Source organism: Brassica napus, chromosome A3 (assembly GCF_020379485.1).
Source record: "Brassica napus cultivar Da-Ae chromosome A3, Da-Ae, whole genome shotgun sequence".
Classification (NCBI taxonomy): domain Eukaryota; kingdom Viridiplantae; phylum Streptophyta; class Magnoliopsida; order Brassicales; family Brassicaceae; genus Brassica; species Brassica napus.
This window is the reverse complement of record NC_063436.1, coordinates 21,286,873-21,302,929: the sequence shown is the minus strand read 5'-3', so window position 1 is coordinate 21,302,929 and position 16,057 is coordinate 21,286,873. Positions and strand designations below refer to the sequence as shown.

Here is a 16,057-nt window from a genome sequence, read left to right as displayed (position 1 = left end):
TTTTTTCTCTTTTTTTTTCTAGGTCCTCTCTTTTTGAAGTATTTATTCTTAACATTGATTTTTTTGGATAAACTGACATCTTATAACAAAATTCAAAACTGTTTAATCTTAATTAAGAAAAATCTTTTTTATCAGGATGCACAAACACATCTCCCACAATTTGTGCATATTTCATACAACAAACAAAATAAAAGACAAGAGGGGTGATTGGTTGAGTTGTAACTGTAGAAAATTTACTTTAACATTTTGTTTGTAGGATTTTTGATTTAGCTTTAAGTGATGTTGATTTAAAATTTTCTACAGCTAAAAAAATGAAGCTTTAGAAAATAAGGTTTTTACAACCATTTTTTGTGTGTTTTTGCTGTAGCTTTATTTTTTTGGTTGTAGCTTTAAAAAACAAGATAAAGCATGATTGATAATATTTAAGGTTGTAGATGAAAATTAAAGCTAAAGTCACTTCCTACAACCCAACCAATCACCCCCAAACACGAAACTTAACCAAACCAAAATGCGTTTTACACTACTAGAATTAGAGGTGTGAATAATAGATTTATCAAAGAACCAGATGCAGTAGTGAAATGTATTGAATCTGCAAATCAATTGAAAATGCTTTTAGTAATATAGAAGTTCAAATACGATATTAAACCTTATTATTTTTAAATTTACATGTAGTGAAGATTATAAAATCCTCAACCCATGGCACTTAAACTTTAGCTTGTTCATATACAACTTCAACTAGGAGTATAATATGTACTATATATAGGTTTAGAAGGAACAATATCTTTTACAAAAAAGAAGAAGAAGCATATTCCTAAGCAGCAAGGGAGAGCAACATAGCCTAGTTGGTTTTTTACCAAAAAAAAATTGCCTAGTTGGCCACCTACTATTATTAGCTTTATACGACCTTTTCACTTCTTTTAAACGACTGAGAAAAGATACAATATGAGCACACCGTCTTTCAAATATTTCATGCCGTGATATATCCACGGCCTGCCCACCTTTAACCGTATTACATGACGTTGCCGTACCTTGTTCTCATCCCACTTGTAAATTTAAATAAACCATTTTTTTTATTATTTGTTGACAAATGTGAAAAAAACAATTTAATTAAATTAAAACAAGCAAAAACGAAACCTTCCCCTGTTTCTTCTATAAAGCCTCCCTTACTTTTAACCTCCACGACCCACACACTCACCTTCTTCTTCTTTCAGCAATGGGTTTCCTGAGATCTTCCTCTTCTTACTCTTCTGCACTAAAATGGCTTGGCTTTGTAACGGCGGTTTGGGTTCAATCCATCTCCGGCAACAACTACACCTTCTCCAACTACTCCAGCGCTCTCAAGTCCCTCATGAACCTCAACCAGCTCCAACTCAACAACCTCTCCGTTGCTAAAGACGTCGGAAAAGCCTTTGGAATCCTCGCTGGCCTCGCCTCCGATCGTCTTTCCACTCCAGTCATTCTCCTTATAGGCTGTTTCGAAGGTCTTCTTGGCTATGGTGTACAATGGCTCGTGGTTAGCCGTACCATCACCCCGCTCCCTTACTGGCAGGTAAAGATTATCTTTCTTTTTTATATAATTAATATATATTTATAAATCAACGTAGTTCAATAAAGTTTTGATTCGATCAAAAGGTTCTTTATGTCTGTCTGAAACTCATTCGTACAAGTTATGACAAGATTTTGTGTTTGGACTCTAGATGTGTGTGTTCCTCTGTATGGGAGGAAACAGCACGACGTGGATGAACACGGCGGTTCTAGTGACATGCATACGAAACTTCCGGCGAAACCGTGGTCCGGTCTCAGGCATATTGAAAGGATACGTAGGCCTAAGCACTGCTATTTTCACCGATCTATGCACCGCTTTGTTCTCAAACGATCCGGCGTCGTTTCTCGTTTTACTCGCCGTCGTGCCTTTCGCTGTCTGTCTCACTGCGGTTTTCTTCCTCCGCGAGATCCCTCCAGCTTCTTCCGCCGACGAGGAGAGCGAAGAGACTCGCTACTTCGCCGTGTTCAACATCGTAGCGGTTGTAGTCGCTGTCTACCTTCAGTCTTACGACATCATCGGAGTCAAGACCGGAGTGTTCTCAGTCGCTTTCGCCTCTATACTTCTCTTCCTCTTGTTCTCTCCCATCGCTGTACCTTTCCATGCATTCATCAAAAGCTTGAACCGTGGTGAACAAGACGTTGAAGGACAGATTCAAGAACCCTTGCTCAGCTCAGATATAGCGGAGGAGAAGGAAGTGATCGCTGTAGAGGCTGCGGCGGCGGCGGCGGTGGAAGAGGAGAATCTTGTGGGGGAGAGGAAGAGGCCGGTGTTGGGAGAAGACCATACGATAACGGAAGCGATGTTGACCGTTGACTTTTGGGTGCTGTTTGTTTCGTTCTTGTGTGGTGTAGGAACTGGTTTAGCAGTGATGAACAATATGGGCCAGATAGGGCTTGCTCTTGGTTACACTGATGTTTCGATATTCGTCTCCATGACTAGTATTTGGGGATTTTTCGGTCGCATTCTCTCCGGTACTCTCTCCGAACATTTTCTCAAGTAAGTTTCCACCTACTTCAGTTTTTTTTTTTACAATCAGCAAATTTCATTTTCAGTAATTTCCTTTATAAAAAAGATCTTTTCGAAAGGTATACATTTTATTTTCTAAAATTATGAAAATAAGTTTCAAATCAAAAATCTAATAAGTTGGTTAGGTTCTTCCATTGAGCACCTGCCGACACTTCAGTTTGTGTTGCATGCAATTGTATCCGCAAACTTACTATTCAATCTGTTTTCTTTTTTTTTTTTGACAAAACTATTCAATCGTTTTGATGGTATGTTTGGTTCAAAACTAACTTAATGGTCTAACTGGCAAATGTTGTAGAATGTTTTCACATGCATAATTTTTTCATATTTTTCTTCTTCTTTTTTTATTGTAAAAAACAAAATACTCAGGACGCTACCATTTTGATTTTGGAAGATTTATGAATAATTCAAACTTTAGGCTAAAATTTCTATAACATTAGAATTTACGGTCACTATAAAAGATTAAGTCTACAGTTCCGGGATCCTATGCTTTACTCTCGTTATAATATAGATTAAAAACTATTACGTGACGTATATCATTTTACATCCACATCAATGGACACACAACATTCAATGCGTTATTGTGTTTGTTTGCATTTTGCTTCCTTTAATAACTTTTCATATAAAGAAAAGTGATTTTTCAGATAGCTCTGTTTGTTTCATTTTGAATTTTTGTATTTGTGCATAGACATGTCCAAACTAGTTCTTGTTCTTTTCCTTTACTTGGACCACACCCTATATTTCCGTATCACGTGAATATCCCTCTCTAGATTCTATACAAACTTAAATATTATATTGAATTTAAACCAGACTCGAAGGTTACCTTACTGTAAACGTAATACAACATTATCAATAAGCATGTTTTTTGTTCTTCAAAAAGGAATGAAAAAAAACATGTTCATTTAATTGCTTTACTAATAAAAAATGTAAAATTTTCTTTTAATTTATATAGGAAAGCTGGAACACCAAGACCACTATGGAACGCAGCATCTCAAATCCTCATGGCCGTAGGATATCTACTAATGGCTTTAGCAGTGCCTAATTCACTCTACATCGGTTCAATGGTGGTCGGAGTTTGTTATGGTGTCCGTCTAGCCATTACCGTACCCACAGCATCAGAACTCTTTGGTCTCAAACACTATGGTCTCATCTATAACATCTTAGTACTTAACTTGCCCCTCGGCTCGTTCCTCTTCTCTGGTCTCCTCGCCGGATTTCTCTACGATGCAGAGGCTACACCAACTCCTGGTGGAGGCAACACTTGCGTAGGAGCTCACTGTTACCGTCTCATTTTCTTGGTCATGGCTTTAGCTTCTGTTATTGGAGTTGGTTTAGATATTTTGTTGGCTTATAGAACGAAGGAGATTTATGCTAAGATTCATGCTAGCAAACAGGTCAATAAATCTTCTAGTAACCTTAGTTAAAAATTGTTAGATCCAGTTCTTTCTAGATTAAATATAAAATTGAATGAGATTTGGAAATTTTTTTGTTGAAATGTGAAATTTGTCGATCAATGTAAAAAGAATAGGCATTTACAAAAGCTAAAAAGAAAATTTACAAGGCTGTAAGAAATGTTTCTTATTTTCCTATGTATTAAGCTGAGACAGCGAACCATCGTTGCATCAATCCTGCATATTTATGATCAGCCTTGTATCGAAATGAAGTAATTCTGTTGTGCACTGCCTTATCAATGATTCGAACTACTTGATCCACCGCGCGGAAACATGCCTGATGTCTCTTCCCATTTCTTTCTTTCCATATGTGATAGAATTTTGATATCACCAATTCTAAATCTTTTCTATTCTTGACAACAAAAAAGACTTAGCGGTTTATATAGTCTTTTTTTTTTGAGAAAGGGCTTCTTGGCTTATATAGTCTCTAAGACTTAGAAATGAAATAACAAGATCTGAAAACCAATAGTATGGGCTTAAACTGATAGAGTAACAAGATTAGTTGAAGAGTTTATAAACCATCACAGATACATATATTGACATGAAGGACTTAAATGAAGACTTGCTGGTACAAATATCAATAAAAGACTTATTGACATGAGAAATGATTTAATGAATAAAACATGCATACAAATATTGTAAGGGCATGTGCATCCGGGGGCTTTTGGCAGTTTCTTAGGGGGGACCACAAAAACATAAAAATCGGTAACCAAAAGTGCCATTTAAGGATCAATGTTTGAGTGATCCTTGTCGTGGAGCCTGCGATTGGTTCCGATATTTTTTTTTATAAATCAGATAAGACAGATAAAAAAAAATTTAGAAACCCATTTTGGGTTTCACCCGATAATCATAGTCTAAGATAGTGTTTTATATTATAGTGATAATATATACATTATAAGGGAAATGCTTATATTTTGAAATATGAATTCAAGAATTTGTTAAGACCATCATGAACATGAATAGCTTTTCAACATTTTAGAATTCAAGTTCCTTTATCTCATCATTTCGCCACTGCTTTTCTAAAAAAAAATAAACGAGATGTGACACGGATCTTCACATATGCAGCAACCGACTTTCGGACACATGATAAACGTATCTATCTTCTGAGTGAATCTCTTAATAAGACTGTCCTAAAGTACGAAGCCTCGAAGGTTGGATCGGTAATATTGTTCTCTGAAAATACAATGTGAGAGATTAAGGGTTGCTAGGTTTTGGAGGCATGCGATAAAGGTGGGAATTGCTACAGTTTTCTCCAATGAGTTTAAAGTTGATTCTCTCGTTCAAGTAAAAGCCTGAACAGATGATTAATGTGTGAAGGTTCTTTCATCGACTGGAGACAAGTCGATATGAATTGTCACTTAAATTGCCCCTTCGTGCCAAGACAAGTTTTTTTGATATTTGGCATCCTGCAAAAAAAAAAAAGAATGTTGATAGAAGCAGCACATTCCTTTTCGTTTCTTGGGATTCAAGGTATTCACGAGATTTACCTCTCAGCAGCGATGATAAGATCTTCATCTTCCAAGCAAGAATAGAAGTTGAAGGGAAAACTGGTAGGGGCGGTACTACTAAGTTTGGTGATTTCAGTTAAAATCTTCTTAGGATGGTACATGCCTTCTTTTATCTTTACATCTTTGACCCGCAATTTTGCAGTCGAGGATGCTTAAATCAACACGTTAAAGATAGGCAAGGTCGATGGTTTTTCCATAGGGATTTTTGTTGAGAAACAAGGAACCACGAGATACAGACGCATGATGCTCCTATGGTAACATCCAATACGTTGAGCTTCTCGAAAATATTTCCCAAATATCTCTATCCATGGTTTTCCATCTTGGAACTTTTCTTGATCTAACAGCCATCACATTGCAACTACAAAATTAAATAAGATAAATCTCATTTAGATAGAATGTGAGACTTACAGAATTTTGAATTTATAGAACAACATAAATAGAAGAAGAAACATTGAACAAAAGAGAGATTTCATCCAGTGTCTCCGTCTTTGGACTGTTCTTGCACCATCTTTTCTTTCCATCTCAATGTACCTTCAAAAATAAAAAGTGGTACTAGAAATTAATTTCTAAGGACTAAAGAAAAAAGGAAGAAAACAATGCCATTATATAAGAACCTGCAAGGACAAAACTTCTACACAAAAGAATAAGTAGTAGCTTGAATATCTGTACATAAGGTTCCACAATAAGTCGCCAAATATATTTTGTGCATGCACATCAATCTATAATTACACAAGCCTAATATTTTGGCATCCTTTGACAAAGCCGAACTGAGGTAAACAGAGTCTGACTAAAAGAGAAACGCAGTTTGTTCATAATGCAGTCGACAATGAATAGCAACTTGGTAAACAATTTGTCCCTCTGTGTCTCTTAAATAGATAAACTATGGATAAAAACTACTTGATGTTGCCTCAATGAATGCTAATTTAAAAGTTACAAAAAAATTGAATGCTAATTTATATGTAGAAATTATATACACGAGTTTAATTTGGGTTTCCAGTGCTTATGTATATTTTGATATTAATGTAAAGACTAGATGATAATCCGAGGACACGTGCGGGGTGAGTTTTTTATTCTAATGTTTGTTCATTAAATGGTTTTAACATTTTTCAATACTAATTTTTTTATCGATTGTCTAATGACGAATACAAGTGTTGGTCTTTTAAATGTATCATCGTTGTTGAAGAACTAACGTATTGCAACTCATTTATTAATTAGTTTTAAGATTGCCTTTTCACGGAAGGAAATTAAGTTTGCGACTGACACAAATCACCAAAACCAGATAGGCAACATCGATTGTAACATGACGAAAAGGGGTTAGGTTTTCTTCTCTCAATTTGTTTACTATTGACTCTCCTTAAATGATTTCATTTTCTACATCTATAAAATTGTGCTTTCGTTCTCGTTTATGTTTCACTAATATGAGTTTTGTTTATTTTTTTAACTTCTTTTGTAATTTTGGTGAATTATATAAGTGTCAATTTAAAAAGATTGACATCTGTAAAAATTAATTCCCCTCCAGATACATATCTAAGAATCAAAATTTTTAAGAAAATCACCGGCAAACTCTATTCACAGGTTAGTGTCAAAATTTAATATATCAAGCTGTTATAGAATAGAAGTGCAGTCTTGAAATATAAATGTTTATCTAATTATATTCACCAATTCGGTCTAAAATTCATATAATTCTAAAACAACAAAACAAATTACTTATTTTATTAACCTACGCTTTTGAGGTTTAGTTACTTAAAAGTATACCGAGAAAAAAAATATATAATACTTTATCATTCTAGTATATATAAACTATATATAACCAAAGAATTGTTTGATTTATTAAATGATAAACAAAAAAAATTATAATAAAAAGTTCAAATCTCTTATTCTTACAATTAGAATAGCTAGATAGGGTATTAGAGAGAAACAAATATTAAACGAATGATCAAATATCTCATTTTTAGAACACTCTAAAGGAGGTAGTTGGAATCTTTTCATGATATTTTATTTTTATGAATAAACATCAAGACTAAATTATTTAATCTGAATGAAATAATATATATATATATATATATACTGTTTCCAATATTTAAAAAAAATCACTTCGATTTAAAGAAATGTATTTATGGGATTGTCAGGATCAAATAACATATTAGAAACCACCAATTAAAAAAATAATTTGTACACATAAAATTATATACATTAGAATAAGCACATAAATCAAAACCAATACTTTTTGTTTATTTACAATCATGTCTTTGGTAAATACATTCAAACAATGATTTTTTTTTTAACTTTATATGGTATATAATTAAAATTTAGTGATATTGACATAGATATATATAGTGTATTTTAATATAAATATTTATTATTGACACTTCCTACTCATATGATTTTTATTAACATTTGTATATTTTTTTGTAACAAAAATTTTAACCGTTAATCGCAAAACTGTTAATGTGAGATTTTTCAAATACAAATTTCAAAATTAAAATATTAATATCTCAATAATTTTCAATGCAAATTTTGAAATTAACATATTTCTATATATTTTATATAGTATATAATTTAATTTAAATGATATTAAGATATATATATGTATATAATATGAATATCTATTTATGAGACTTCATATTCATATGATTTATGATCATTTATATCTTACTTGAACAAAAAAAAAATTAAACCATTGATCACAAAATTTTGAATGTGGGACATTTATCATTTTTAGTAATTTATAGTTGTTTTAAAAAATTCAAAATATAACATATAAGAAAAAATCTAAAGTTTTGTATTATATGCTTAATGTGATTTTTAATTTCTTTTAATAGTATAAAATTAAACCTAAAATAGAGAGGATACAAAAATTGTTATCAAATATGTATTATTCATACTCATTAATTATCATGTATATGTTAATCATATTAATTTTGTAGCTTTTATTTAAGGAAAGAATTGAGAATATTCTTTTGTATACTACTAATCAATTTGATGGTTAGTTTAATAAAAAGTATTATATATTTATATGGACCGACTTATTTTTCTAAAGATTCTAAGAATTATCCTAGTGATGACACGTTACTACGAAAACATGTTGTAATGCTCCATGATTAATATATAAGGGATATGTATGGTCTTTTTGGTCCAATTATATTATGCATGACTTATGTTTTTATATACATATATGAAGAGAACTAGGTAAAAATATTTTTTGAAGGAACTCATAATTAGTTATAAATAGCCAATTTTCTTTTCTGAAAAATATAAGTCTATGACTATACTATCAATGCACTCATCTTCCATATTCAGCATAACACACAATTTTTTGTAGCTTCGAGTTCGACTCTAGGGTGTGTAAACAATGTGCATGACCTCATGATTGTCCGGGATTGGTGTAGGCGTTTATCCATGGTGCGTTTCACGGAATTCAGAAGTGGGACGTTTCAGGAAAAACTGAATATTTTTTAGTAAATTCCTAGTGATGTGTATTATTTATCAGACGATGACATAACTAATAAGTACATCAGAACACATGGACGGTTGAAGAACTAGTGTGGTAGTTAAGTTCCAATTTTTTGGACCACATAATTGATAGTATGACATCATGAACGTGCAGCGTAACTATATTTTATAAACAAAATACATATAGAAAACCTTGCAATATATAGATGTCCCAAAACCGTGGGCGTACACCAGCTTTTTCTTCTTCTTTTTTCCAGTTTTGACATCTATAAATTAGTATTTAGTTTAGAGAGGAGAGATAGGTTCGATTTGGTATTTGGCATTTCTAGAAGCTACAAAAGTATACGGGCGACATCTACACGTTAAGAAGTTTATCAAACTAAAGAAAGAAAATCGGGTAATAAAAAAAACATTGTGTATGTGCGCACGGCTAGCCTCATCAAAGGCCCAATTAAGGTTATTATCATACAAAACCATCAAATTTTGTTAAATAATACTGTAATGCACTCATTTGATTTGATCTATTATTTTCCCAATCGATCTATAAGGAAGCATTAACATATTTTTTTAAAGCACAACGTTGGACTCTTTTAATTATTATGTCTTCTTGTTTCCATTATATTCCTCAGATCCATTTTTAAACTAAACTTATCAACGCAATGTCAAACATCTCAGTTTTATCTATGAAAACCGATCTCACATTTTTACGTAATTAAAAATAAAATATAATACAAACTAATTGCATTTACCGAAAAAGAGATATAGTTCTTATAAAAGCTCATGAGTAATTAATAATAAATAGTTTAAAAAACCATTTAATTTTGTTTTTCTCAATTCCTTTTCACCTCATCCTTGCTTTTTGAGTCAATTTTTCATATGTTTATCGAAAGTCAATTTTTACATAAATGAGTCCTATGTCCCAACTATTATTTTCTACAATTTTTTTTAGTTGTAATTTTAATACAAATTTTTTTTTACAGGAAATGTTTCCGGTTATACTTGAAAAAATGTCCGAGAACATTATATATTATAGCGTAACCTTATAAAATTAACAAAATTTGGGAAAAAATTTCTACAGTTTAATGGGTTAATAATATGTATCTGTCAAATCAGCTCGTATTTTCAGCCTCCAAAATGAAGTTTGTGAATAAGTCAGTGGAACAAACTAAATTATTAAGTGTGCAATCTTCCTAATTACCCATCGATTTGATTTCTGTGTTATACAAGAAAAGTATATAAGGACAAAAGTTGTGCTAAGAGACATAGGTGGCTTTCCTAAACACATGGGACCATAGTTCCCAAGAGAAATGCAGATATAATTATTAAAAGACAAAATGCTTGTTTCAGATAGTGACAATTTCCTACTCTCAAACCGCTCATCACATCGCTTTTTGACCAAATCATCTCCTCTGATTATGGAAATTATGGTCTATTTCTCCGGAGATTTTTCTTTCGTTTTAAAAGACTATGCTTTTAATTGATGCTTTATTGAAACCAACATTATCATATACTACTACTACATGCTTTTAATTGAAAGCAGCTTTTGTACAAGCACTTGGTGCCTTGGTGGATTATCAGAGTATTGGTGGCTTAGCATGTGATCGAAGCGATCTTGACCTTAAAATATGTTTCATAAAACCACAAAGTAATATTATTAAAATTTTGTTTTGAGTCTTTTTATTTTTTTGTTAATTTGGTTTGAATCTTAAGAGACTAGAAAAAATATTGTTACTTAAATGAAGGAAATATTATCTTTTAAAAAGAGTTAATGAAAGTGTGAAACTAACCCTTGCATCTACATTTTTACATTTTTATATTTTTATATTTTACACTTATTTCTCTTCAGTGCAAATTACGATATAGCTACATTTTTTTTTTCTTTTGAGCAACACGATATAGCTACATTAACAATAATTAATTGGTCTGTAAGTGTAGTGGTCCGACATAACCGTTCGTAGCCTCACCACGTCAAGTTCAAGAGTCATCGACTGGTCCTACATGTTTCCCGTTTTCTATCCACATATACACTATTACCAAAAATAAGATCCTTATAGCCACTCATTTAAGAGAGTTCACGATAGAATCAAAACTACTATACCAGTTAAAGAGCTGAAATTTGGGGAATAATTGAAAGCTATTGGAAAAGAGGAACTCAGATTCAGAGCTTTGAGAAAAAAAAAATAGCAAAAATGGAGAGGAGCGCACATGGTTGGTGTTTGCAAAAAGAAATTTTAAAGAATAAGAATAATAAAAGAAAATAACTTTTGTTTGGAAGTGTCACAAGCTCTTCCTAACCACAAATCCTGCCCTGCTTTGTACTCTTCAGTACATTTGCAATTTCCAAAGTCCGTGATTAACGGTCTTTAACGACACCTCTGCTCTGCAGGTAGACAGGGACACGCATTGACTCATTTTGAAATGTTCTTTCAAATATGTTATATGTTTCGAGCAAGTTCATTTATTTGTAGAAAATAATATTTCAGTAAAAAATAATAATAATACTATTTCGTACAAAATTAAAATGCTTCTTCGAGTAAACATTTGTTTATAAACAATTTTCCTTTATTTTTTGTTAAAACAACTCATTATTCACACAAGTAGCAGATAACCAGCAATAACCCATGCTTTGAAGCTTACATGCCAGACACTTGAAACGCAGAGTTCGGCTCAGCAAACGACTCATGTTTTTGTTGAGCTTGTATAGCGGTTAGTGTAAACCTTCTAACGACATTATCTTGAACAATCAAATTTTACCTTTTGTAAAAAAAAAAAACGTTTTTTGTATGATATTTTTATTTTAACCTCAATTTTACGATTATATTTATTAAAAAATAAATAAATATTTTTTAAATTACAGTTAACATTTTTAAGGACACCGTTTGATATTGTAAACTATTAACTTGTGTTGACATCAAAAGATAACTCTTATTTATATACATCACATGAAAATATAAACCTAATGCTATAAGGACTTTAGTATATGACTTATCAAGGCTTTAATAGGATTCCTTTATCTAATATGTCCCTTCAAGTTGAAAGTGAAGAAGGTTTGCATAAAAATAAAATGAAAGTTGGAAAGCGAAAATTTCGAACCCAACTTAGATGACAAAACTTCAAACTAAGGGAGACTAAAAGCCTTGGTTAGTTGGTTAGTATTTTGCGATCTCTCTAGTGCGGATATGAACAGTAGAAATGAGGCTGGCTTTGACTACATCCCAACACTGGCAATCTCGTCGATTGGTTACACTGTTGTTAATCACCATTTAAACAGTTAAAAAATATGAAAGAGTCTATTTTACTTTTATGCAGACATCTGTTTGAGTTTTAGCTTTTTGTGTTGTAAATGGTGATATACAACAATTTTATCATAAATATTGAAATCATTCGGCATCCATTTTTAAGAGCCTAAAAGTTGTGTATGTTTCAAACTTTCTAATACATATACTAAAATTTAAATCCAGATAGCGTTTTATGGGTCATCTTGTTATGAGCTAGGTGGAAATCGATGGGACCATAGTGTCATAATAGGACCAACCATAAAATGGCTCTAACCTCTAATGTTTTTATTGCCATTGTGTGAGTGGCTTCTACACATATTTCTCACCTCTCTCTCAGACACACAGAAATACACAACACATGCATGTCGTTATAAATATTTACACCTCACCCCTCAATACTATCCACCAACTCCCTCTCTCTACAAACACAACAAAAAAGCTTTTCTCCTCAATTCACTCAAACACACAAGAAAATGGCCATCCTCAAGAAATCTACAAAACTTGCTCAAACAACAATGCTTAGGCATATTCTGAAGAGATGTTCGAGCTTGGGAAAGAAGAACGGAGGAGGAGGATATGAAGAATATGATCTCCCACTTGATGTACCAAAGGGACACTTCCCAGTCTATGTAGGAAAAAGTAGGAGCAGATACATAGTTCCTATCTCTTTTTTGACCAATCTTGACTTCCAATGTCTCCTTAGAAGAGCTGAGGAAGAGTTTGGTTTTGATCACGACATGGGTCTCACCATTCCTTGTGATGAACTCTTCTTTCAAGATCTGACTTCCATGATCCGATGAGATCTATATATTTTCAACAAGACGAAGAACAAGTAAGCTAAAGGAGATAGAGATGGAGATGGTTAAAGATGAAGTTTTTTTTATTTTATTTTTTGTAGCTTCTCTTTTTTTTGAACATCCTCTCTCGTTTCTTTAGTTTGATGTTTGGCTGTATTTCCTATTTCTTCTCTGTTTCTTTTGTCGTATTTTTAGCTCATATCTTGGGTATTTTTATGGGTCCAGTTTGACTCGTCTAACCAAAAAAACCCACGAGATGGAAATTTTTGGGTTTAAATCTCTGAAGAAAGCTTGTAATATTTTCCTCACGGCCTCATGGGTATTTGGTTTGTTACTTAATATGCGAGAGAGGTTAATTATTATGTTTGATGATCAGTATGCTCTACATAGTACATGCAATAAAAACCTAATAAATCAAGTTTTACAGCAAATATATATCTAGTTTCTGAGCATGCCTCAACTTCTTGCACAAAAAGGGATTTTTAAATGTTTTTTGGTCTAAAATCGAATACACTTTTTGTTTCCCCTTTAGTGTTCTTAGATTCATATACATCTCCTAAGAGTCTAAGACTCTAAGACAATGGTCAAACCAGATCACAAAGTACTATTTGACTATTATTAGCCGTCTCTCTCTATACATTAACATTTCTATAGAACAAAGATCATGTCAAACCGAAAGCTAGCAAACCTTTAGGTAGATACATATTCAAGCATGGGTTTGGTGTTATGGAAAGTTAATTTTGCATCCTTTTTTTGTAAACTATGTTCATGATCACTCGATTCACTCCATATATGTATATTTTGAGGCATAACGCATAAGACTCGCATATGAATACCAAAGTGTTTTACTATGAATAGCTAAATACTACCTAAAACATTTGATTTAATATTTACCACTTGTTTATTTTGCCAACTCACGGGTTTGTTCTGTTCTCCGTGGGGTAATTCATTTTTTTTTGACTAAAGGCTTGGCAATTCATTTCTTAATGTTATTTTTTGTCTTTTCTTTCTGCCCATGGATTTGTCGACGTGCATGATGATATGTTTATTGCAATATAATGCTTCTTTCGAAAAGGTATTTTGCTTTTACGTTACATAATACTATATTTGAAGGAAAAGAACCAAACAAAATAATACTATATATTAGAAAACAAACAAAAGAAAATGAGTCATGGTGATTATGAAAAGCAGTTGTATCCAAAACATTTACAAAACACATTTAGCTGTACTATCCAAAATTTGCGACCCTTAAGCATGTTTAGAGCCATATATATATATATCAATTAAAGCTATAACTAAAGTTTAATTAATTAGAAGAAAACAGTAATTAATATCATAAATTTCTACACTTCTTATACAATAAAGTATATACAGATTAATACTTAATAGATTAATAATTTCTATAAATTATTACTCCATAATTAGATGAACCGTGTAAATAATTATATTTTCTTTCCAATCCAAATTAAATTACTTGTAAAAACAAATGTTGATAAAGTAATATATTTTCAAAACATTTCTCTGCAAAATGGTTTTATTATCATAAACTAATGACTACTAACATATAACTAATAACTTACAACTCTTCTGTTTTCTTATATTATTTTTGAGCAAATTATCTAAATCCATAATTTAATTTAAAAGCTAAATTTGTATCTTATATTTAATTGATTGTAGAACTGACATAAATGCGTAGTTAAATTACAACTACTCACTTATGACCAATAAAAATATGAAAATACTTTATAATTGTATCTAGAGAAATTTGTAAGAAACATGAAGTCTTTGAGAGTCTGCTTATGAATTTAATTTTATAGTTAAACTACCAAAATTTTGAAAAATTATTTTGATTAAAATTAAATCTAAATAATGAAAATATAAAATATTCTGAATCATGTGAATGAAAAATTAATAAAATTAAATACTTAGGAAGTAGACGAAAAATTGTATTGTAAATTATATTTGTCTATTGGTTAGGGTTAATTAACATATGCTCAAGTAATATTTGTGTTTAAAGTTTATATAAACAGTAGAAACCCTATAAATAATACTCTATAAATTAATAACTTTAATTGAACCGGTTTAAAATATGACACAGTTCAATAATATAATAAGATAATATTTTTAAAGAAAATTTTATGTAAATATATTGTCCTTTTAAGATAATAAATTAATAAATTATATATATACACACACATTTTATATAAGTACAAACCAACCATTTTATTTTTTGTTTTTTATTCACAATGAAATTGTCTCTATATTTTCTTAACAGTTTAATTTATATTAATGACATTTAGTAAACTTAAAACTAAAGCCACATTTAATTTCTGTCAAACATTTTTATATTCATCAAATAATATAACAAAACAAATGAAAGTTGAATTTCAAACTTTTAATTAATGTATATACGTAAAATCAACTATTTTCTTATTTTATAAAAAAAAAATTAAACTAAAAACTCTGAAAAAGGAAACTTATTTTAAATTAATAACTCTATAAATTAATAAAATAACATAGCCCAATATTATTAATTTATAGAGTTTTTACTCTAAATATTGTATATAGTAAACACTTTAAATGTTTTTTTTTTGTGCACAAACACTTTAAAAGTTGATTTTATGATTTAATGAAAAATTTATTGCTATTTAGTTCAATTTTACAGTTCATGGTTAGAAGATTTTCTAAAGAAGTCTTAGATATTTGAAGTTTTGGAGAACATATAAAAAACTTAGGTTTTAGGAGGTTTCCTAAGAAAAATCTCCTAACCCAAAATAAATTTATTTATCTAACCGCGAAGATTTGATTATAACCAAAATTCAACTAATAAATTTTTAAGCAAACCAGACTTTACTTCAAATTTATGGTGTGGAAGACTTTATATGAAATCTACTCAAGTAGAAATTTGAAGTATCGAACGTTTTTAACTAACTGAGAAAATTACTCGCGCACCATCTCTTTGAGTCAGTAACAGCAAAAGTGACTGGGAGCGTCAATTATC

At 31.2% G+C, this 16,057-nt stretch overlaps 2 protein-coding genes across 2 annotated transcripts; both read left to right on the top strand.

Moving 5' to 3' along the window:
• The first annotated feature begins 1,029 nt into the window (after positions 1-1,029).
• LOC106439838 (protein NUCLEAR FUSION DEFECTIVE 4) lies at positions 1,030-4,059 on the top strand. Its single transcript, XM_048776665.1, has 3 exons — positions 1,030-1,549; positions 1,698-2,542; positions 3,522-4,059. The coding sequence occupies exons 1-3, from the start codon at positions 1,214-1,216 to the stop codon at positions 3,991-3,993; spliced, it is 1,653 nt and encodes a 550-aa protein (XP_048632622.1). The 5' UTR covers positions 1,030-1,213; the 3' UTR covers positions 3,994-4,059.
• An 8,517-nt stretch (positions 4,060-12,576) lies between these two features.
• LOC106444249 (auxin-responsive protein SAUR50-like) lies at positions 12,577-13,418 on the top strand. Its single transcript, XM_013885746.3, has one exon. The coding sequence runs from the start codon at positions 12,733-12,735 to the stop codon at positions 13,057-13,059; it is 327 nt and encodes a 108-aa protein (XP_013741200.2). The 5' UTR covers positions 12,577-12,732; the 3' UTR covers positions 13,060-13,418.
• Positions 13,419-16,057: the final 2,639 nt, after the last annotated feature.